This window comes from Corapipo altera, unplaced genomic scaffold (genome assembly GCF_003945725.1).
Source record: "Corapipo altera isolate COAL_440 unplaced genomic scaffold, ASM394572v1 2b, whole genome shotgun sequence".
In the NCBI taxonomy this organism is placed as follows: Eukaryota; Metazoa; Chordata; class Aves; order Passeriformes; family Pipridae; genus Corapipo; species Corapipo altera.
In genome coordinates, this window is record NW_020884874.1 from 30,061,834 (window position 1) to 30,084,910 (window position 23,077).

A 23,077-nucleotide genomic window follows, 5' to 3' on the forward strand; every position below is an offset into this window, starting at 1 on the left:
TATGCTTCTGAAAAGCTTTGGCTTAAAATTATGAGGGAGATAAGAAAAGTACTTCTGATAATAGAACAAATGTCAGTATGAAAGGTTTATAAAAATATTCTGTTGGTGCACACGGATTGTTTCTTACTAGGGTATTCTTTTCATCTCTAAGTCTCCACAGAAATCCTTTTGTAGATAAAACTTTACTCAGAGTATCATTTCTAGTTATTATATGTTTTGATGCATATCTCTGTCTTTGCCTAATCATCCATTAAATTTTTGTGGCAATGGGAAGAAAGGTAGTGCATCTACAGTAAAGGAGAAAAGAAAACTAGACACCTAACTTACATAATGTTGTGCCATACAGCATTACAGAATACTTAATCTTCAAACACATAACAACAAATTACAACAAATAACTGTTGAAGAAAATAACGAAGTCCTCTCTTCTTCAAAGGAGAAAAAAATGTTTTGCAATGTTATAAATAATTATACATAAAAATTTTGCATCAGTGACTGTATCATATTTATTATTATACTACTTAGATGTATTTCCCACCATGCTAGTGTATGAGTACAGATTTTATGAATGGTTTCATATTAATGAGCAACACTGCTAGAAGCATGCATATACTAAGCTGTACTGATATTTTGGCATTTTTATTAAAGTATCTCTGATGTTTTCTCCTTTGCTATTGTGCAATTGAATATAAATCTACGTAGGTGTATCAAGGTGTGAAGAAGCATGGCTTTTTGCAGCCACACATGTTGGCAGAGCAGGAGGTGGTTATCACCACGTATGATGTCCTGCGCACTGAACTGAACTATGTGGACATCCCCCACAGCAACAGCGAAGATGGGCGCCGCTTCAGGAACCAGAAGCGGTACATGGCCATCCCAAGCCCCTTAGTAGCAGTGGAGTGGTGGAGGATCTGCCTCGATGAAGCACAAATGGTTGAATGCACTACTGCAAAGGTATGACAGTCCTGGTCATGTGTTTATTTAACTTGAAAAGGTTTTGACAAGTTTGTTGTTAATAATACAGTAGATTTCCTCTCCCCCTCTTAATGTTCAGTGCACTCGAGTAATTTGTCCTTGTCACTTGTTCTACAGAAGTGAATTTTCTGTTGGAGATACTTACTATTAAATGGTTCTCCTGTTGGAATTTTGGCAGACTGTGAAGTTTATCCAGCTCAAAAAATACTTAGCATATAATCTATACTGACAGTTTAAAGAACTAGATCATCGTGTTGTGTACAGTGTTTGATAGCTTCAAACAAGACACTAGCCTGTCAGTGGTATGATTCAGAGGCATAGACATGTCCTTTGGGTCTAAAAGCTAAAATAGTCAGCAGTCTGTCTGCAAACTCAAGAGATCCAGTCTGCAGGGGGAGATTATTTTAATTAGTGTCTGTCCAGTCTTTTTGCCCAAGACAGAAAGACAAAAATGCTACTTACATAATGGCTTATGGCCTTTAATTTTTTTTTTTTTTTTAACATACATTTTCTTTTGCTATCTGTTTGGCTTCTGTGAACTCTTAATTGCACTTGATTACTCAGAAGAGGACATGGCTTTTATCAGTTCTCAATTACCATCAGGAAAGCTCCAAAATTTTATATACATTTTCATAATATATTGTACTGATGCTGCTTCTAATCTGCTAATGTTACATGCTGAAAAGATGTTCAGACTTCTCAAAAATAAGGTCCACGTGTTGTCAGACTGTGTTCTACTCTTTGTTTTCCATTTCCTACCATTGGTTCTATTTCCTTTTACTAGGCTGCTGAAATGGCACTCCGTTTAAGTGGAATCAATCGCTGGTGTGTCAGTGGTACTCCTGTGCAGCGAGGATTAGAAGGTGAGATTTTATGTAGTGGTGTCATCTGTGGGATTTCCCTATGCTGATAATTAGGTAGTGCTTTGAAGCAGTTAAAACATCTACTTGTTTTGCTTTGAATTGATTAGGTACTCTGATTTGGTAAACCATAAACTTTAAGCATGTAATAAAGCCATCAATACTTTTATCAATATAAAAATTGCAGAGCTGGAATCTCTTTGTCTCCCTTAGTTAGATAGATACTTTGGACAGCAGAGAAGCTGTGTGTCCAACAGCTGATTCAAGTCTGTTCTTCAGTTTTCACTTAGAGTGGGTAAATATTAACCCTTCTCTATTGCAGCTATAGGTAGTCTGCTCTGGTTACAGAATCCTTTAAGCTGTCAAATACAGCAAGCAAAGCTGTATTTGCTTTTTGCATAGCCCCATATGAGCTACTGTGGGCATCAACTGCCATGAATATAAATTCTGGAAATCGTGCTAAAGCTTATGAAACTGTCTTAAGTCCTTATGTAAGGACTTAATGAATTGAGATGTGTGAAGTAGGTAGCTGTATGTTAGCAGGTGTCATTTATTTTGTCATTTTTGTGAGGTACTCAGTTTCTGTAGACAGGCTTCAGAGAGATAGAAAAAAGAAAGGGAACTGATTAACTTCTCTGTCTCCCTGTTCTCTGATTGATTTAGGAATATATAGTACACGCTGAGACAGTGAGTTTTAAAGCGGATAAATCAGTGTAAGCATTTGTGGACAGTTATATGGATACCAAATTACTAAAGTGAATATTGTAGATTAATTCCTTATGGAATTGTGAATTAAATTTATAAATACACACTATAGTTATGAGAATATATAGTTAATAAGTCAAACCCTGTAGAAGGAACTGATAGATTTTATTGTCATGGTTAATTTCTTCAAGTCCTTATGTGTGATAGTCTTGATTTAATAAATATCTGAAATGTCGTATTGTCCATAATACGTATTGACAGTCTCTCAGGCTATGTTAAGGCAGCCCCCATCACTTAGGGGATGAAAGCTGCTGACTCATTTCAGTCTGTGACACTGCTGCTGTAATACAGTTGGATAGGACCTCTGGGTAAACAATTGCTTCTTGCATAGAAATGATTCCCAGGATTTTTCTTCCCCTGGTCTATGATGTATTTGGTGAATGTCGTGATGCTTTCAGCTGAATACAAAATTACCATAAACCTAACAGAAAAAGGAATGTAGCCACCAGATCTTTAGGAACTGCAAGGTACCATCACATATCTCTGTTTTGGCACTGTCCGCTTGCAGCATTTAAATGTGTGCTTCTGTATTTTTCTGGTGAGATTTAGGCACAAGTTTAAAGTCAGAATGTCCTTAAATTTCATTCCAAAAAGTGATGGATTTCTGAATTAGGCAGAATTAGCAATTAAATTGTATTCTCTCAGTTAGCAAGAAAGCAAAGTGTCTTTTGTTACTTCTTTATGTCTTAGCAGAGAAGTGAAAGTCTTCTGAATTGCAGCCCCTTCTAGATGGTGGGCAGCAAACAGTTGGTGCACAGCAGGCTGTGAAGTAATGATACTGAGCAATGTTGTTTTAGAAAATCCTGGCAGACCCTGTTAACCATATGCAGTCATGTAATTTCTGCCTCTTGCCTCTGCTCTGAATAGGTTTAAATTTGTCGCTTTTTTTCTGCTAAACTTGAAATTGGGAAAGTGTCTCACAAATAGCTATATTCTTGCAAGTTATGTGGAAATCAACAGCTAGCTAAAGGAGAGAACCCCCACCTTCCCCTACCCCTACCCTTGCCTAAAATTAAATATTTTGATGAGGAAATGACTGGAAAAGAAGTGCAGAAGATAATGACCAGAAGGTCATTATGCCTGGTAGCCTTTGTATGCAAGTTAATTTTTTGGAGGCATATTGTGAAGTGTTAAAACACAAACACTGTACTAAAACACTTTCTTTTCTTGGCAGATCTGTATGGATTAGTCCTTTTTCTTGGAGTTGATCCTTACTGGGTCAAACATTGGTGGGACCAACTTTTATATCGACCTTATTGTAGGAAAAATCCCCGACCTCTTTACAGTCTAATTGCGAAGATAATGTGGAGATCAGCAAAGAAGGATGTGATTGACCAAGTAAATAAGAGTTTTGAGTTTTAAAATTCCTAAACATCATTTATCAATTGTTTTATTTGCAAAATTACTTATTTTCTTCTTTAATTGCAGATTCAAATACCCCCTCAGACGGAAAATATACACTGGCTTCACTTCTCTCCTGTGGAGAGACACTTCTATCATCGCCAGCATGAGGTGTGCTGCCAGGATGCATTGGCAAAACTCAGGAAGATTTCAGACTGGACTCTTAAGCTTAGCAGCCTAGATAGAAGGACTGTGACTTCCATACTATACCCACTGCTACGGCTGAGGCAGGCCTGCTGTCATCCACAAGCTGTTCGGGGAGAGTTTTTGCCATTACAGAAAAGGTGAATTTCTATCATTTCTTAAATGACCTGCTTTATCCAGAGGAAAACTCTGATTGCCCCCAACAGTGCAAGATCTTGCACAGTACTCATCTCAAGCCTAATTTTAGGCTTCTTTAATTAAATGTGCAAATATGCTACACCAAGCTAATCTGACCTCAGAAGACAAATGGGTACAGTAGCATTGTTAGTGTAATTCTTGTGTTAAAGAACATAGTACTGAGAGGCAATTTGATTTTCCAGTAGCATTTTAACCTTGCGATGTTGATGGATACTGGGGTGTTCAAGGTGACAGATTAAATTGAAACAAACCAGATTCTTCTTTAGTTTCAAATAAACCCACTGATTTTCTTTTGTCTCTTACAAAACTTGTGTTCATGAATGAGAAAAATGAACAAAATGAATCAACAGAATAGAATAATTATTTAGTTCAGAGAAAATGTTAATGTGAGGTTGCAGAATTTTTAAATGTAGATCCAAACTTGAAAGTTGTACAAACACTTTTTTCCTTTTTTTTTTTTTTTTTTGTTTTCATGCTTTCAAGATCATCATCTTCGCAAGTGCCCTCCAAGTACCAGTTTGGTCTCAGCATTTGTTAGACCAAAAGCATGTTGCTAACCCTATTGCAAAATGTAGCTGCTACACTTTCAATCAATTAGAGGGAGGCTGTGAAAGAACAGGCTGTTTCCATTCCACACTCTGAGAGCACTGACTGTTTTTTTTTAAACTACAGGCAGAGAAGAACTTAAACTTTTAGCACTGCCAGTGTTATTTCTGCTGTGTCCTAGTCTTGTTCATCCATTCTGTTCCATCTCTTTCTATGCTTTATGAAGTTTTGTGTCTTACTCCTTCCCTCTTCTCATACAGGGCATCTGTGGTACCTAAGCACCTGAAACTGGCTTTGCACCTACTTCAGCAGAGGTGAATAGTTAGATGCTGTGCTTGTAGCACTTTGTGTTGAACAGTCTGCTAGTGTGGAAACAAGGACTCAAACGTAGGACAAATCAGTATTTCCACCCATGCAAGATTATTTGCATTAAAATGAGCCAGTGTAGTATAAATGAAATGTATAAACTGAGCAGAATATGCTGGGCACTTCTTAGTCCTGTGTTGATTTTGGTAGAATGGTTGCACAGTGACAACTGCGTAGTAACTGTGGTGGAAAAACCAGCAATGAGAATTAAATCTTTCTTAAAATCACATGTACAAAGAAAGCACTATTTCCATATCTTTTTTGTGAACCAAACTTGACTGCAGCAGTAGACATTCCCAGATCAGAGAGAAGATTTGACTCCTGGCTTTGGTTATATGTATGAAAATAATGAAGAAATTCACTGCTAGGGTTCTCCTAGTTTAACTGAGTAAAAAAACCTCTTCTTTTTGTCTTAATTGGTAATCTCAGACTGTGTATCAAATTGCATATTTTATATTTACGTCCTTCTGCTTTTTTAATTTTTCTTGAAACTGCTCATGGTTCTGAAAATAAAAGGTAAGTAGCAATGGTGGAAGTATCAGTGTATGCAGGTGCTATGTGTATTTGCCACTACCTCTGCAGAATACACAAATAGTGATATTGATTTAAAACCTGCTCTGGTATAACACTGTAGCATAAAGCCAAAAATCAGTTGCTGCAACTGGAACTATGTTGCAAAGAGGGTAAAATAAAGGCCTAGGAAAGTGTATCCTTCCAGCATAATTTGGACACAGTCTGCACAGGAGTTACATCACCTCTCAACTCTGTTCCACAGTGCTAAATGCGAAATAGTAAATGCTTCTCTAAAGGTGAATGAGGCTGAGGAGCAGAGTTTCAGGGGAGAAGGGTAGCGTCTGGTCTAACAGCAGTAGTTGGTCATAGAAGCAGCCTCAGGTCAGCTGTTGTAGGCTGTTGCTGCTGTTCACTCTCCCGGCTCTATCAGTCCTTTTCTGCTTAGATTCTTTGTCCCGTGACCTTACTCCAACCTATCCTTCTTGCTTCCTTCTTGCTTCTTTTTCATTTCTGTTCCTGCTTTGCTCTCTTCCCTCTCCATTTCCTATATTTTTTATTAAGTTAATTTTCTTCTGGCTAAATTCCTTTCCTAATTTATAAAAATGACAAAAGTAGAAAAAGAAGTTTAACATTATTTTTGCTAATTTTCTCTGTTTTCATTTCACACATTTTTCCTCTTTACATTGATACGTCGTGTGCTTTACGTGTTTAGATTGGTAGCAGAGGGTAGAAATGTAGTCTCTCATAGCTGTTTTCATCTGAACAGCTTTTGACAAAATGAGGTCTGATTTCTCGTGTTTCTAGTTCACACTGTAACAGAAAGAGCAAAATATTTTTCCTCGTGAAAGATTATTTTACCTAGTTCTAATTTTCTTCTTGCTTATTGCTTTCTGTTCTTAGGGGATGTCAACCTCTCAACACAGTGAAGTTAGGGGAAAACTCTAGCAGAAAGCAAGGCTGACAGCTAGGGTATTTTTAATAAGTAAATAAATATCAAAAAAACCTATTGTACAGTATGTTGGATGCATGTAACCATCTTTTATGCTGCACAGCATGGCAGTTTTATTTCTCTAGTATTGTGATTTTGTTTCAGATTTGAGCCATTTGTTCTCCTTTTCAGCACCATGACCATGGAGGAACTGTTAGCATCTCTGCAAAAGAAATGTCGAACGGAGTGTGAAGAAGCTCACCGACAGCTAGTGTGTGCTCTTAATGGCTTAGCTGGTATCCATATCATTAAAGGTAAGATTGGATGACTGTAGTGCATCTGTGTGTACTGGGAGGATAAAAGAAGCTATACTTGTGTATTTGTACTTAACCTGCTTTTGTTTTATCAGTACTGCTTTCTGGGCTTACTTCGTGCCCCTTGCCATGCAAACTGCTATGCTGGCTGTGGAATCTCTTCCCTGCTGCCTGCTCTACAGTTCTGTCAATGTAGATTTTGTCTGAATTATGAGGAAAAAAAAACCTTTGAATGGGAAGCAAAAATAACTGTATTAATCTTGAGTGTCATTAAACAAAATGAAAATAAATTGAAATGACTTAGTTATGAATGTAAAAAAATGCCTCTTTTCCAAGTTCTTCTAAAGTTGACAAGCTGTTTGAAATTTTCCAGCTCATGTTAAAATCTTCCTAAAGAGAGGAAAATCCACAAACTGCTTTTTCTATTACTTGCCTTACAGAAAGACTACATTCAGATTCTCTAATCTGTAGTTAGTAATTATTAGGTTTGAAATACTTCATTATGATTGCAGAGTGTAGATAAGTGTTTCAGATAGAATTAAGTGCTTAAAAAGATTTATTTATAGATGAAACACTTCTAAAATACACTAGAAGCAAAAATTAAGCTTGGCTTATTTGAGAAGCAGATCGATGAAAATTTCTTCTTGTGAGAAACAAAAGCAGGACTGAGGCAGAGTTCTGGTCTGTAACTCCCTCCCCAGTGTTAGTATTACACTCAGTCTTCTTTATCAGTGAGAAGGAAGCACACCTTACACATACGTGAAGCCACAAATTTATTCTTCCTATAGTTGAAATCTTATAGGTCTGACTGTTATTAGTCCAGATCTAATTCTTACAGGCAAAAAAAGAGTAACAATTGCACTTATGTGTTTATACTGCTTGTCCTGCTTTTATACTCACCTTTCTACTTAGACCCTTCTGGCTCCTGAAGTCAGTGGTTTCATAGAGGTGGTGGCAGTGCTATCAGCTAGTTGTCACTACCTTCATCAGGAGGAATAAGATGTTTGTGTTGACGGTTTCTTCCTCACACAAGGATCATTTTTATGTTTGCTAGCACACGTTCGCATCTTTCTCTTTCTTCACTGGTCTGCAGCTCCGTGAAAACACCAAATTTAGTGTACATAATGCCTTTTATGGATGTTACATACTCTTTCTTTGTTCTCTTTGTTGCCCCTAAAACCAGTTTTGTCCAGCTCTAAGCCTGCATTTCTTTGACTGTGGGTGAGTTGTTTATAGCCATGGCTTTCTTATTCACTGCCAAGCCTGTGCACCATCTCTTAGCATCCCATGGCTGTACCCTACACTGCATCCTATATCTTTACTTCTCAAGGCCTCTCCAATTGTTACTAGGCCTGTATTTCCTTACACTACATCATTGTGTTAGTTGTAAATATCTCATTCTACATGGAATAACTGCTTGTTACTGCTATCTATGTAAAACTGGGTTTGTACCACAGAAAGATAAACAAAAGTTAAAAAAAAAAAAAAAATTAGCCATAGACACCTACCAAATGACAGAAATTGCTATCCCAGCTAGGCCAAGTAAAAGGTCCGGGTCAATCAAAATTCAAAGGAGGCCTGACAAGCTTCAAGCTTGAGACCTTGCAAATTCAGCACGTAGCTTTTGGCCTATTACTAGTAAGGACAATTATATACTGCAGGATTACACTGCAATTCTGCACTGCAGGACCCTTACAACTGGCAATACTTTCAATGTAAGAAGCAACAAATTTTGTTGACATAAGATTTTTACGCTTCCAGATATGGAGGAAGATGATGGTTTTTTTACTCTGTTATGTGTCTATCCATTTCTTGTCCCTGTCCTTCGCCATGTTTTAAGAGTCTCTAAGACTATTACTGCTAAGTAAATTTTCATCAATTGAGAAAAAAATTAAAATTTTTTTCCCTGCTTTTCCATATGCAGTTTCAATTTTGTTTTTCTTTTTTAATTTATATAATCTATTTTCTGAGAAGTGATTGTGATGTTGGTAGCTTACATCAGTAGTTATGCTCCTTGCATGTACCTAATCATTTCTGCATTTCGGAAGTGTTATACAACTTTCATTGTTTTCACTGGAGCAGTGAATAATGTATTTGCAGTGCAAATTTAGCAATGCATCACTGCAGTGAGTTGTAGAGGATTTTTTTTTTTATTGTACAACGTGAGATTTTTTTTGGACTTATGCAACCACGAATACATATTTTAAGATTAAGAGGTCTACAGATCTTGCAGTCACAAAAGATATTTAATTTGGAAATTGCTTAGTTTTTGTAGAATATAATACTCTATCTTTTACCATTTTTTTTGGTTGGTGGGAGGGGTGTGGAATAGAAAAGATTTTCTTGAAGACAAGCACTTGTTATACAGACTCTCTGTAAACGTCTTAGTGTGTTTCAAGTGATGTAACTCTTGTTACATCAAGGTCAGTCATGACTGTTTGTATATTTAAAAACCAACACAATATGTGTATGTTTTTGTTACTCTTTTTTTAATCAGGAGAATATGCATTGGCTGCGGAGCTATACAGAGAAGTATTAAGATCATCTGAAGAGCACAAAGAAAAGCTCAAAACAGATTCCTTGCAAGTGAGTGAGCACTGAAATGTAAAAAGATGTAGTTAAGAACTGGAATACTTTAGATTTAACTTAACAGGTCAATCTTTTTTTCTTCACAGTGGTGTGCTGAATTATCATTTCAGCGTGCTGTCATGATCACAGTCTTTAGATAGGAATCTGTCCAGTGATTTAGATAGCAATCTGTCCAGTGATTTAGGTAGGAATTGGTCCAGTGACCTTCATGTTTCCTTTTTTTTTTTTAAAGGAAGAAAGATGCTATATTTCTAAAAACTTGCTTGTGAGTCTTCATGATGTCCCTGAAGCAGTGTGTGATCTCCACCTGCTGTTCTGCAATAAACTTAACAAGCTGAATTCCTAGACGTGTGCATATGACTGTGACTGCTCACATTAATGGTGCTACATTGCATCCTGCAAATGCAGGATGCTGGGTTTGCTCTGAGAGTGATATTAATGTGCCAAGTGATAGAAGAATAATAAAATTGTTGCACTGCAGAAGATAAAAAGGCATCAAAGCCTGAAAAAGAATCAAACTGAATTTTCTCTTCAGAGATTTATCTTCATGTATTTTGAATACTGTATTAAAAATATGAACATATTTTATTGGTAATAAAAGCAGTGGTTATCTAAGTAATGTCTTCAGATTTTTTCAAGAAATATCAGTTCTAAATTGGCCAAGATTCTCTTCAGCATAACAAGATATTTAAAATGTTAATGATAGATAAATAAGAAGTGATCAGTTGTCTCTTTGCTTGCTTTGCTAAATAAATTATTGTTTGATTATCTTGCATGTGGTCATCTGATGTCTCTGTTACACTTCTTTGATTTTTCCTTCTCTTTTGTGACTTCTTGGTGGCTTTCTTCTCTTATCATAGCCATATTAGCATAAACTTGTTAAGATACTCACAACAGGGTTGTTAATTAAACTGTTTTACTGGATTATGCAATCTAATAAAGCTTCCCCCTCCCCCTCAAAATACATGCTGCCTAATAATTGCTTTGTTAATAAAACTTAACTTCTGTTGAATGCTTCCCAGTTGTGTAGGTTTAGCTCTTAAGGATAACGGCAAACCACTCTGACCATTCCTCTTCAGTGGTTAAGACAGTAATAGGACAAAGATAGAGTCAATCCAGGAGGTGAGAGGGGTACAAGTTCAGATATAGTGGAGGTTATTAATACGAGTCTGTGGGAGCTGGTAGAGGTCTGGTTTGGGATACGCAGGGTGAACCTAGGGAAGAGAAACAGAGTTGCCTTGTGTTAATAATCAAGTTTATTTTTCCTAAAAATAAACAAAAAAGTCATGTTTCATTCAGTCATCTTTTATTTCAGAATAGTGAAAATATGACAAATGAGGCTCTTGGGATCTGGTATTTTCCTTAAACTTTATTTTACTGTAGATGGGCTAAGTGAATTGTTTCCTTAGAATATTCTAAAAGACATTTACAAAAGAATGTGCTCTGAAATAAATAATTTGTCTTCCATAATAGTCAAGGGCTGTTTTAATTAGTAGGGTGAGTATGGGAGAGTATTTGATCATCTGGTATCAAACTTGCTGCTGATTTACTTTTGAGATGTTGAAAGTCTTTAATTTCTTATTGTTTCCTGTCTCAGTAAAATGAGGAAAAGAATGTTTCTTTTCTTTATAAGGTGCTTCCAGATTAACAGAGAAAAAATAAATCTAATTTTAAATGCATGCTAATTTCTTGCTGTAAGCTTTCATTGCTGTTCAAGCTTTTCCTGTCACAGATGTTGCAATGGATTTTTTTCATGATTGCTGTTGACTTTGTGTATATTTAGAGACTTCATTCTACACATAATTTGATGGAATTGTTGGCAAAGCACCCAGGAATTCCCCCAACTTTGCGTGATAGCCGACTTGCAGAAGAGGTAACCAGAGTTTGTTTTTATATAAATACATTTTGAAGAGCACATTTTTTGTCCTAAAATATTTTCTCTAACTAAGGATTTAACATTAAATGGCTTTAAAGTTAACTATTTACATTTCCCTTCAACTTGGTAAAATCATGAGTTGTTTAGAGTGTGAGATGAGAGCAGAAATGTCCAGTAAAATACTGCTGTTCCAAATGCTTAGTGGCCTCTGTTATGTTGTGTATTTTACGGAGCTTTTAATAATTTTTCTCTCTAAAATGTTGCTTCCCTGTCCCCACAATGTTCCTATGAAAATCACTTACATAGATGTTAATGATAAAGAATGTATCATCCTGAATTCTTCTGAGTCCTTCATTTCCTCACACTTTCTTTAGCTTTCCTCATTTTTAACTGCAAATAGTCAGTGTTCTCTAGGTGAAGTTTTTGATTTTTCTTAGGCCAGATGAGCAAGTCACTGTGTATCATTTCTTGTGTTCATTAGCCTGTTTGACTATATCCTTAATCTTAACTGGGAAATATCTGGCAAAATAGTGGGATTACTCTTCCTGACTGTTTACTTGTAGTGGAAATATGGACCACATTTGGAAAGGAATGTCATTATTGTGGCATTATTTGGGTTGAAAGGGACTAGCTGAATCTCCCCCTCAGAGTAGGGTCAACATTGATTTCTGGCCAGGTATCTCAGGGCTTTATCCAGTTGGACCATTAAAATCTCCAAGGAAAGAGATATCACAGCTGAATAACCTGTTCAGTACTTCATAATTCTCATAGTAGGGAAAAAAAATTCACACAGAACGTCCCATTTCAATCTACAGCAGTTGTCATCATCATGGCTAAGCTTCGCGAACTAAGATTTGGGAATTTTGCTCCGCACAGAATTCTAGCAGAAGTCGACCATTATCGTTGCAGTTTCCAACACCATGCGTACCTAATCTAGTATTCCTTTCCAACACCATGCTTGCCTAATATTCCTTTCCAAATAGCAGTTGTACCTTGTTCACTTATCATGTACTTCAGTAAAATACCTGCCAATCTAGGTGGTTTCCTTCTGGCTGCTGCAAGGCTGTTCTTTAGTACCCTCTAAGCCTCTCTCCTTAAAGCTGCACAGGCCCAGTTCTTACAGCCTCTCCTGTTTTGCAGTGGTGATCAGTATCTGTCTTATTATTTGGATATCTTGTGATATTTTATCATTTTTACACAAATCGTAGGTATGGGTAGCATTTTTTTTTTTGTTTTAATGAGACTTGTTCTCTTAACTAATTAAAGTTTCTACCCACCTTCATAGAAATAATATAGAAATATTGCCTGTTTTTTTATTGATCTGTAATTCTAGAAAATTTCAAAATGTCACCACCTCCTGGCATTGTTATAAAAAAAGGGATTGGAAAATTTGTATTTTTTTTTAATAAATGTGAAGCAGAGGTGTTTTTTCATAGCTATCTTTTGCCAGTAGCTTATCTAAATCCCCAAGAGTCCTGTCCACTCCAGGCAAACTGGGCTCTGTAACAACAATGTAATTATCTTAATAGTAGCAAACATAAAGAAGAAAGACTTAAACACACACTAAAATGCACTAAATTAAGGTACCTAGTGAAATCAGTATGAAATTATGAAAGATAAATGTTACTTGTAAGTTGTTTGTTCATCAGTTTTTAAAATATGAAATAAACTGGTACTGGTTGCATGGTGGAGGCACTTGTATACTAAGAGAAGTTTTCACTGTCAGAAGTAATTTCTACATAATTTCTATGAAAAATTATATTTGATGCACCTAAAAATAATGAAATTTAAGCTGTTCGCGTTATTTCATGACTAAGTTTTATATGTAGACAAGTTCAATTTTCCTGCTCTCAGATTGTTCTGAGGTCTTTGTATTGTTTGCTTATTCAGCATAATACATTTATTGTGCTGATAAGTAAGAATAGTGAGTTAAATTCCAGTTCCCTTTCATAATGCAATGTATTCCTATTGTGTTGTTTGGGCTTGTCCAAAAGTGAAGTTTCATAGTTAGCATCTTTGAACCAATTTGTCTTCTCAAATGTTTTTTTGGGCTTACTAATAAGTGCTAGATTCTAGAGGAAAAAAATACTGCCAAATATTACAAATGAAACTGGGTAGCACATAGGTAGCTAACCATTTTAAAACATTTTGGTAGCTGGGGAGTTTTTACATTTTCAATTATTCCTCCTAAATATGATTTGTCTATAATTTAAACTCTTATTTCCATACAGGCAGAACAACTTCGACAGCATTATATGAGTAAATCCAATGCAGAAGTTGCAGAAGCCCATCAGGCCTTACAGCCAGTTCTTCAAACCATTCGGGAGCTCCAGAGAAAGGCAGGCACATCTTAAATATTTTGTCTCTGAATTTTGAGATTTTTAAAAAATACTGTTTTCATCTGTATATGCAGAACTCCAACTGTTTATTATTTCTAACAGTTTTTTGAAGGCCTGTTTGGAATGGGACTTCCCACAGGCTTACTTCACGCTTACCACGGACCTAAAACATTCTCTGTGTTCCCCATATAAAGAGGCACACAGTACTTGATGAACAGATGACTAAAAACAGAAGTACATGGTATGAATGATTCTAGTAAAGTTTAACACCATTCTTGATTTTTAAATTAACTGCTTCACCCATAATTTAGGAAAATAAGGTATAGATTTGGGCCTTGGAACATTTCTGTGGTGTATCAGATGGTATTTCAGTTGCTTTCAAGGGAACTGATTTTTGGCATGCATTTAGTCACGCTGCTTAAGGCTTAATTGTGTTGAGTCAATATGACAGTTCAGATTTCAGAGAAAGGTGCAAACTCTTAATGAATTGATGAACACCTGAGTTAAAAGGGTGCTTGTCATTGGCATAATAGTAAATAAATAATAAAGAAATGAGGACAAATAGCACACGAGGAAGTAAATTTACGCATCTTCTTTCACCTGTTAAAATTATAAGGTCACTGCTCCGTTAATTCACAGCGAGCTTTGCTTTCTCTCATTAAATGATCTTTTCATCTCCTTCTGAGAGAGAGAGAGAAGAAGGAATCTTTGAGATCACAATATCTTTATGTGGCTGTTCTCTGTAGGTAGTCTTGGTGAATCTAACTCTACTGAAGCATTTTGAAGGTGTAGAAATAGATGAGAATATAGAAAGTTTCTTAATCATGTGCTTACACTTCAGCAGAAGAGGGGCTATTTTTTAATCATGCTCTTAATCCTCCACTTTCAGGGAATTAACCAATCTGTTTGACTGCAGCCTAAAGAGCAGTTAGCCTTAAAGAGTCATTACACCTCTACTGCAATGATTAAATTGTTTCTTTGTTGAATGTTCAAGGATAAATCTATTCTTTTTCATACAGATACATTCCGGTTCTCCTTGGTGGTTGGATGTCATCCAGACAGCAATACAGTATGCCATTGATGAGGAGCTTGTTCAACGTGTACAAAACGAAATAACCTGCAACTACAAACAGCAGACTAATAAACTCTCCATGGCAGAGAAGTAAGAGAGTAACTAAAATAGGCTAATGAATACAATTAAGTCTGTTCAAGTCTTCTTATCAGTTTGTGCTAACAGTTGCAATTAAATAGCAGCCATTTTTGCTTCAGAGCATCTGGACTACAATTATGTTTCAAAACCAGTCCCTGAAAAAGCTGGCTGTATAGAAGACTTGGAAAGAAAAGTAGGAGAATTACCATTTTCTCTTAGATGAGCATTCTTTGAAATAATTTTCTGTATTATAAACTGTGGTTTTACAGTCTTCTGTACTCATGCAACTGCTGATCAAGAAAGATTCAAAGTTTATTGCATTTAACCTATAAAAGAAATTGACTTGCGTAAATGGAAAGTAGGCAGACAATATCAGAAAATCCTTGTGTAGCACCATAAGATAACATCACTCTCTTTCTGAGCAAAGAATTTTGGGTTAGTTTCACATTAGAGACAACAGTACCGCTCTTTTTTGGGTTCAATTACAGAACAATGGATTCAGAAGGGACATCTGGAGATCACTAAGCCAACCTCCAGCTTATAGGTCCAGGCCTATGCTCATTCAACCCAATCCGGTTGCACAGGGATTTACCCTGTTAAGTTTAGGTTATCTCCAAGAAGGAGATTCAATAGCCTCTATGTGAAGTCTGTTTCTGGTATATGATCCACTTGTTGGAAATAAAGAAACATTAAAATCCTTTTATCTAGTTAATATTTCCTGTGTTGCATCTTCTGTGCAGTCTCTTGTCCTTTCACCAGGTGCCTTTGAGAAATATTTGGCTCAGTCTTCTCTGTACCTTCCAGTGAGATAAATGTAGAAAGCAACAAGTGAACCTTCTCAGTTTAAGGTTGAACAGACCCTTTTCTCCCAGCCTCCTGTCATATGTTCTGTGCTGAAGCTCCGTAAGTTTATCACAGAAAAGGGAGACATAGGAAGGACAGTGCTCTCGTAGTTTAACTTCAGGCAGTTTTCTCAGATGCATGAACTTAGGCTCTTAAATACAGTCTTTCTGAATGATGTTTTTAGTTAAATACATTTTTCTTATATTTATTATATATAAATAGATGTATATAAATGCATATACATATGTATACAAATATCTAATGTGCTTATAAAATGTGTATGTGTGTATAAGTTTAAATACTTAAGATATGCACATTCAATGCATAAAGATGTATCCTCCACTATGATTATTTTGCTATCATGATCCCAAAAGGTCGCAATTTCTTGCCCTTGCTGCAGGTAAATGTACCCTTTACTTTTCAGTACTTAACATGATTCTATTGAATAATCTAAACAAAGATACATATAGCTCTTTTTTTCAGCACAAGAGGCAATGGGCACAAACTGAAACACAAGATGTTCCCTGTGAACATCAGGAAATGCTCTTTTACTGTGAGAGTGATTGGGTACTGGCAAAGGTAGCCCAGAGAGGTCGTGGGGTCTCCATCCTTGGAGATACTCAAAAGCTGTCTGGGCATGGTCTGGGCAACCAGCTCTAGGTGACACTGCTTGAGGAGAGCAGTTGGACAACACCCAGAGGCCCCTTCCAATCTCAACCAGTCTGTGAGTCTGGATATAAACGCTTCCTGTTTGAGTTTTCATTTGAGAATGATAGCATCACATTCTGGTCAAAATAAATAAGAGGACAGCATTGCTTGTATGTTCATGCAGAATTTGTATGCATATGCATCTATCTGTAAGTTTGCTGGTGTCATACTGATTTTTTTTTTTTCCCTCAGTTGAAATTAGGTATTTAGAAAGTATCTTCTTAAATTGTTGCTGCTTATAGGTTGTATAACTTTGGAAAAGCTATCTGCAACTCAAATGTTTATTTTATAAAGTAGAGATAAAATTTTATTCCTTTTCAATTTATTTTAGGATATGAGATGACATCTTGAAAAACAGTGTCTTATTGAGTGTTACTGGTCAGTGGTGAAAGCAGCAAGTACTCTAATTGAATATAAGACATGATTAATCCGTGGTATAATGTGGGAGATTTTTATAAAGCTGGTATTATTTGGCAACTGATGGTATTAACAGCAGACTCGATATTGCAATTTATATGTATTTTCAGGCTACCTTGTTAGGCTGATTTGTCTGTGTTACTTAAAAATGCATGTTACTTAAGTAGGTCATATTAAATTCCAGGCTTTAGTGGTGGTGTTAAACCTGTGCTTTGATCTCCACACTTTACAAAACAAATGTTTTGGATCAAACTTTCCTTGTGGTCTAGAACTACAGTCTTGTCCATGAATGTCAGACCTTGTAGGAACTGTGCACTTTCGGCAAGAGACCTCTGCTCACAGGAAAAGCACAACATGGGAAGTGCTTAACTTGTTTTCACATTTCCACTCCCAATTTCAAAAGACACCTAGGTTTTAGGAAAATAGTTTCCTGTTATGTCCATTTAATAATTTTAACTTTGAAACCCAACTTGCAGAATGAAGTATATTTTTGTGATGGGTGCATTTGTCTGCTGTGAATTGCACAGGTGCATTGCAAATCATTTTATTGGCCAACAGACACAAGTAAGCCTATGAGTATGTGCAGTTGTTTACCTTTAGTAGATTTGCATTGTGGACCAGAATGTTGTGGGTTGGTGTTCACTACTAATATTTGGTCCCATCTCTCAAGTCTTGGGAAGAATCTTTCTATTCTACAAATACCATCATCTCTGGGCATACGATGGAGTGATTTCTGACAGCATTACATGCAGTAATAATAAGCATTTGCTTATGATATGAACTTCATATGTTGTCCTAGATTGCTATTTAGCTATTTTTCTTCCACTTTAAAATACTTAATTAAGTTTGGATTTGGTGACTCAGTGTACAGTTATTTCTCTTTGTCTTTAAATCAGATTCCGTGACTGCAGAGGCCTTCAATACCTGCTCACAACCCAGCTGGATGAAGTGAAGAAGTTCCAAAAGATTGTAAGAGAAGCAGTGAAAAACTTAGAAGGGCCTCCTTCTAAGCAGGTTATTGAGGCTGCCACTATCTGCCATTTGCGACCTGTTAGACTTCCACTCAACAAGTATGTCCTGAAAATGGAAAATATACTTTAGAAGTGGATTATTAAACTTTCTTTTATTTCAAATAACATGTTGAAGTCTTGATTATGTAATCAGGGGCTGTATGCACACAGATATCACAAATCCATTTGTTAGAATCATGACATTTGGTTTTATTCCTACAAAATCTTTTCCTGTCAGTTATTTTATTAAGTGTACATATGACTGTTAATTTGTTCTTTTTTAAGGATTTTGTGTGGTTTTTTATGTTGGAATAGATATATGGTAATTACGTTGGTTTCTGATGAAATTCTGAGTGCATCCATTTTCAATTTTCTGTATTGCAGCTGTGTCTTTTGTAAGGCTGATGAATTGTTCACAGAATATGAGTCGAAGCTCTTTATGCATAGGTAAGTTCATAGCTTTATAAATTCATCACTTAGAAAAGTGAAAGTGGGATTGCTTTATGTTTTCTTCTTGAAGTTTTCTGAAAAAACTTTATGAACTAATTACAGCAAGTTCTTGCTAATGGCCTTGATAAAAGTTTTATTAGGTTTAATTTTCTGTGTAAATGTCATTTGAATAAGCTGTGTACAAGGAAGGGATTTATACCACTTTCTATCAAGCTGCTGTAATATGACCATACATTTGAAATGAAGTTTTGAAGTGTTCAGAAAGTGTGTGTATAAATACAGGTATGCTAATTTAATACTGTGGTGGTTTGGGACCACTACAAAAATCCAAAATCCAATTTCCAGGCTTCCCCCACCCCTTCCCAATATTTTATCTCAACACCAAAGAGAAATTTTCAGGCAGACACCTCTATGGGGGAAAGGGGAAGTATATATACATTTATTTTACACAGATGAATACTATACAAGCTAAAAGCAACTATATATATATTATTATACACTTCTATCAGTCCCTTCAAGCCTCTCCCTTTAAGTTTAGTCCAAGAAAAGCCCTTAGGCTGATAGGCACCCAGTCCCTCTCTCTCATGGGAGTGTTCGGGGAACCTGAACGCTCCCCCCACCAATCTCCAGCTGTTTGCTGAAGTCCTTTCTTCCTCACAAAGTCCAAGAAGATAGCTCCGAGTCTGCCCTCCTTGGTTCTGTGTCAGTCTCTGCTGTGTCATTCTCTCTCTCACTCTCATACGTTCGTTTGTAGGCTGCTGTAGTGTAGTCAACTTATCAAATGTACGTGTCCTGGAATTTAATTCCTCCTCCGTGTTTTTGGTTGTCCTTCGCTTAAATCACAGCAGGACATCCTCTGGGCCTGCCTCTGGTCCGTCTCCAATTTCGCCTGGGGTTTTTTCTCCCCCTGGCACCGAGCTGCTTTTGTTATCAGCCCGTCTCTTTTGGCTCAGCTTCTAAATATGAAGCCTCACATCCACTCCCACTTAACAGTGAGAGGGAAAAAGTTCCCACTTAGCTTTTGCTACGGGTGTTCAGTCCAGTTATGAACTGTCCTGAACTCTACAGTCTGGCTGGAAAGGCGGGGGAAAAGAGGGCCTGGCCTCCTCGCAAGGAGCTTGCCTCCCTCTCCCTCTTACCTTCAGGTGTTGTGAATCCCTTCCTTCACAACACACACTCCAATGCTGCCTCCAACCCTGGCTTAGGCAGAGTTGTGGGGCTGCAGGGCCCCCCTTCCCCCCCCTGGATGGGGAAGAAGGAGGCCCTGCCACCCCTGGCCTTCTACACCCACTCACAGCAGCAGACACAGACTGATTGCCAACCACTTCTGCCGGTTGTGTATATATGATTTTTCAGCAGGAGTGAACAAGACGAACGGTGATTGGCCCTCCAGGGAGGACTGCCCTGGCACACAATCACCTCTGGACCTCCCAGCTTCCAGGGGGGGCAATCTCAAACTATGACAAATATATAGTCTTCTTTGTGCAAATATTTATTTGCAGTCCAGTTGCAAGTGGTATAATACCATCCTCATTCAATGTTACAATAAGAAAGGAGATCTCAGACAGGAATGCAGATGAAAGAAGGGTGACACCAGCATGTGGTGTGAGAAGTATGCATGGTGGACAGTACTGAGAGGCATAGATTACAGTCCTTTGCATGCTTTCTCTTTTACTTTTGTCTCATATTCCTCACAATGTCAAAATTGGATTCAAAAGTCTTGAGGTCAATGAGAAAACATTTTGAAAAGTCTTTACTAGTGGGAGCTCTGTTACCTCATGATTGCTGGAATCAGGAAACACATGTTTCTAAATCAGCATTATTTGTCAAGGAGGGAAATGGGAAGCTGTAGTGTTCTTAAATAGTGCAATACACAGCAAATTTTGTGTCAGAGTTTAACTGCAGGTCTCGCTTGTATAAAAAAGCCAGAATTGATTTTTTTTTTTTCTTAAATGAATATGACATGAATAACTCCTGAAAGATAATTTAGATGCTTAAGCATTTTGAGCTGATTTAGTGGTTTTGTTGCTGATACTGTGGTCAATCTGTTCAAAGCAAGCTTTTGAGGTGTTAGGTAGGCAAACAGCTGTTTATCCTTGTTTGGTTTGCATTATCCTTTAATCAACTACTAGAAGGCTGAAATAGATGATGAATAAGTAGAAATGAACATGTAAGTAAAAATCAGTGATAAATGCTGTACTGGGTTTGTTTTTAAGTGTTAAAGGCCAAATGGCAATATTCGAGGAGATGATAGAAGACCAAGAGGGGCTTGTTGATGACCGTTTGCCCACTACAAGTAGAGGACTGTGGGCAACCAGTGAAACTGAACGTGCCTTGAAAGCTCTTCTCTCCTTTGCCAAAGCTCACCGAATGGATGTTAGGCTAACTGAAGAAGGGAGCATATTCCTGGAACTCTTTGAAGCATGGAAAAAGGAATATAAGGTACAGTAAATGAGATGGTGACAAAACAGTTGTCATTTAATTTGTTATAAACAAGTTGAAGCTGAATATTAACACATCTAAATTGTATGCCTGAAATTAGGCTTTGCCTACACCAAGCTTTTCCACAGTGCTTATTACAGGATCTGATTCAAAATGGTTTATATATGATTTGAGTTTCTAAAAACTCTACTGGCAACTAATCAAATTACTAAGCAATATAATTGCACCTATTAAGACAGTATACAGATATAATTGTGTTCATCTGTTTACTTAAGTCAGAGTGTAGCAAGACTCAGCAAATCCAGTGTTATTCCATTCTGTAATTCAGTTTATCTTCAGTCTTGTGCTAGCTACAGATGTACTTCACTATTGCTTTATTTCCTGGATCTTGTTTACTACACAATATAACCTGAAATAATTACTTTCCTGTTTGGATCAGAGAGAACTACTTCTGCGCTTTTCTTTATCCATCCCTGTGTTTCCTTGCTTTGAATACATACTGGTGATGGAGATGGGGGAAGAGCTATTACACACAAGGCTCTCATCCTGTCTTATAGCTTAGGTGTAATCAAACGTTTTCTCTTTAACGTTTCTCCTTCTCATTTTCAATTAACATGGACATCAGGTTCAGTAGAACACACTTGGTACACTAGTGCCAGGTTTATTGATTCTTTTGTACTTTCTTCTGGAATGTTGGCGTTTTGGGTTTTTTTGTTTGTGGGTTTTTGTGTGGTCTGACATCAGCGTAAATTCCTGTTCCTTGGTGAGTTTATGCCCATGTGATCTATCTTCCAGGTCTGCTGTTTCATGATTCTAGGAAATCAACAAGTTACCTAACTTACTTTTTCCTAGGAGGTTTTGAAAAAGCAAAGATGCTTATTACTATCCAAGAATTTAAGTATTTGCTATTAGCTTTAATCTATAGAAGAGCAAGAGAAGATGCTCTATGGAGTGATTTATTTTTTGTATCTTAGATTAACAAATGATATTCGGTCTGTCTTTGTTTTTCAACAAACTTGGTTATGGATCACCTACTTCCTCAAATTGGTAGTGCTCATTAGGAGTAAAACTTAATCTGGATCTGCCTTAAAAAATTGCTAGTTTACAGTGTAATACAGTGCAAAAGCTTTATAAACAAAATGATGTCTCAATCAGCATTTAGGTGTCTGGTAGTTAAAGTTATTAAATGCCTAATAGGGTTGTGCTGCTCTCACAAAGTTAGGTCACTTGCTTATGGTACCAAAATGCTGATTGGAGAATAATGACCTTTCTCGTGACTGTTCCCATGCTTCGTTCTTTGTGTCCTCGGCTTGTAAGAGTTGACAAAAGGAGGAGGACACCAGTTACCAAGGCGTTGCTGTGTGTTGGAAAGTTTCTGCTACAAGAAAGGACACAGTCCCTTCATGTGCCTTTACATGAGGAAAAAAAAGATGGGACTAATATGCTGATGAGAATAAAGTAGTGTCATTATGATTCCATCTGTAATATACTTGGAAATGCTGATTCAATGGTCTGTACTACTCTAATCTACATTAAGCTACAAGGGTGATACTCTGTGAAATAAGCCTTATTTTATTCAGCATTTGTTTAGTCTTGTAAGAGATTTGTTTCTGACTGTTAAGTTGCATTAGTTATTGTAATACTAACAGTTGTAGAAGAAATGAGAGACAACTATTTATAGTTGTTTATACAAAGAGGTTGGAAAAGAAAGCCGGCAGGATAATGTCTATACTGCTTGTTTTCCTTTGTGATTTGTTGTTGTGGTGGGTGAATAATGCAAAGAAATATTACCCCTTCCTCCAAAAACCTCTCACATTTTCCATTGTATGGCACAATCACATAAAAGGAACTCAGCTCAGTTCTGCTGTTGATTTGTTTGGGGTTTTCTTACAGTTACTTCATGAATATTGGATGGTACTTAGGGATCATGTGTCTGCTATTGATGAACTGGCAATGGCTACAGAAAGACTGAGAGTGCGTCATCCTGATGAGCCAAAACCAAATCCACCAGTTCTCCACATCATAGAACCACATGAGGTAAAGTACTGGGCAGGAAAGAATGTTTTTTTTCTGAAAGAACCTACCTCCTACAAAAATAAAATCTGTACCTTGATCTTTGTATAAGGTCTATAATATATGCCTCTCATTCAGTTTCAGAAAGGGTTGGTGGAGTATACAGGTCCTATATCAGTATATGGACCTTTTTGAGATTGTAACTCTTATTTTGATATGTTTTTGTTGGC

At 36.9% G+C, this 23,077-nt stretch overlaps 1 protein-coding gene across 4 annotated transcripts in view; it reads left to right on the forward strand.

The window, feature by feature from the left end:
- SHPRH (SNF2 histone linker PHD RING helicase) overlaps nt 1-23,077 on the forward strand; it is a 55,655-nt gene that overhangs the window by 18,326 nt on the left and 14,252 nt on the right. For all 4 annotated transcript variants that reach the window (XM_027631528.1, XM_027631536.1, XM_027631543.1 and 1 more), the window contains 13 exons: nt 703-954; nt 1,760-1,838; nt 3,775-3,938; nt 4,029-4,285; nt 6,889-7,010; nt 9,508-9,596; nt 11,383-11,472; nt 13,707-13,814; nt 14,834-14,976; nt 17,829-18,002; nt 18,327-18,389; nt 20,609-20,834; nt 22,728-22,871. In XM_027631528.1, coding sequence (XP_027487329.1) covers nt 703-954; nt 1,760-1,838; nt 3,775-3,938; nt 4,029-4,285; nt 6,889-7,010; nt 9,508-9,596; nt 11,383-11,472; nt 13,707-13,814; nt 14,834-14,976; nt 17,829-18,002; nt 18,327-18,389; nt 20,609-20,834; nt 22,728-22,871 — 1,911 coding nt within the window. The remainder of the gene's footprint in view (nt 1-702; nt 955-1,759; nt 1,839-3,774; nt 3,939-4,028; nt 4,286-6,888; nt 7,011-9,507; nt 9,597-11,382; nt 11,473-13,706; nt 13,815-14,833; nt 14,977-17,828; nt 18,003-18,326; nt 18,390-20,608; nt 20,835-22,727; nt 22,872-23,077) is intronic.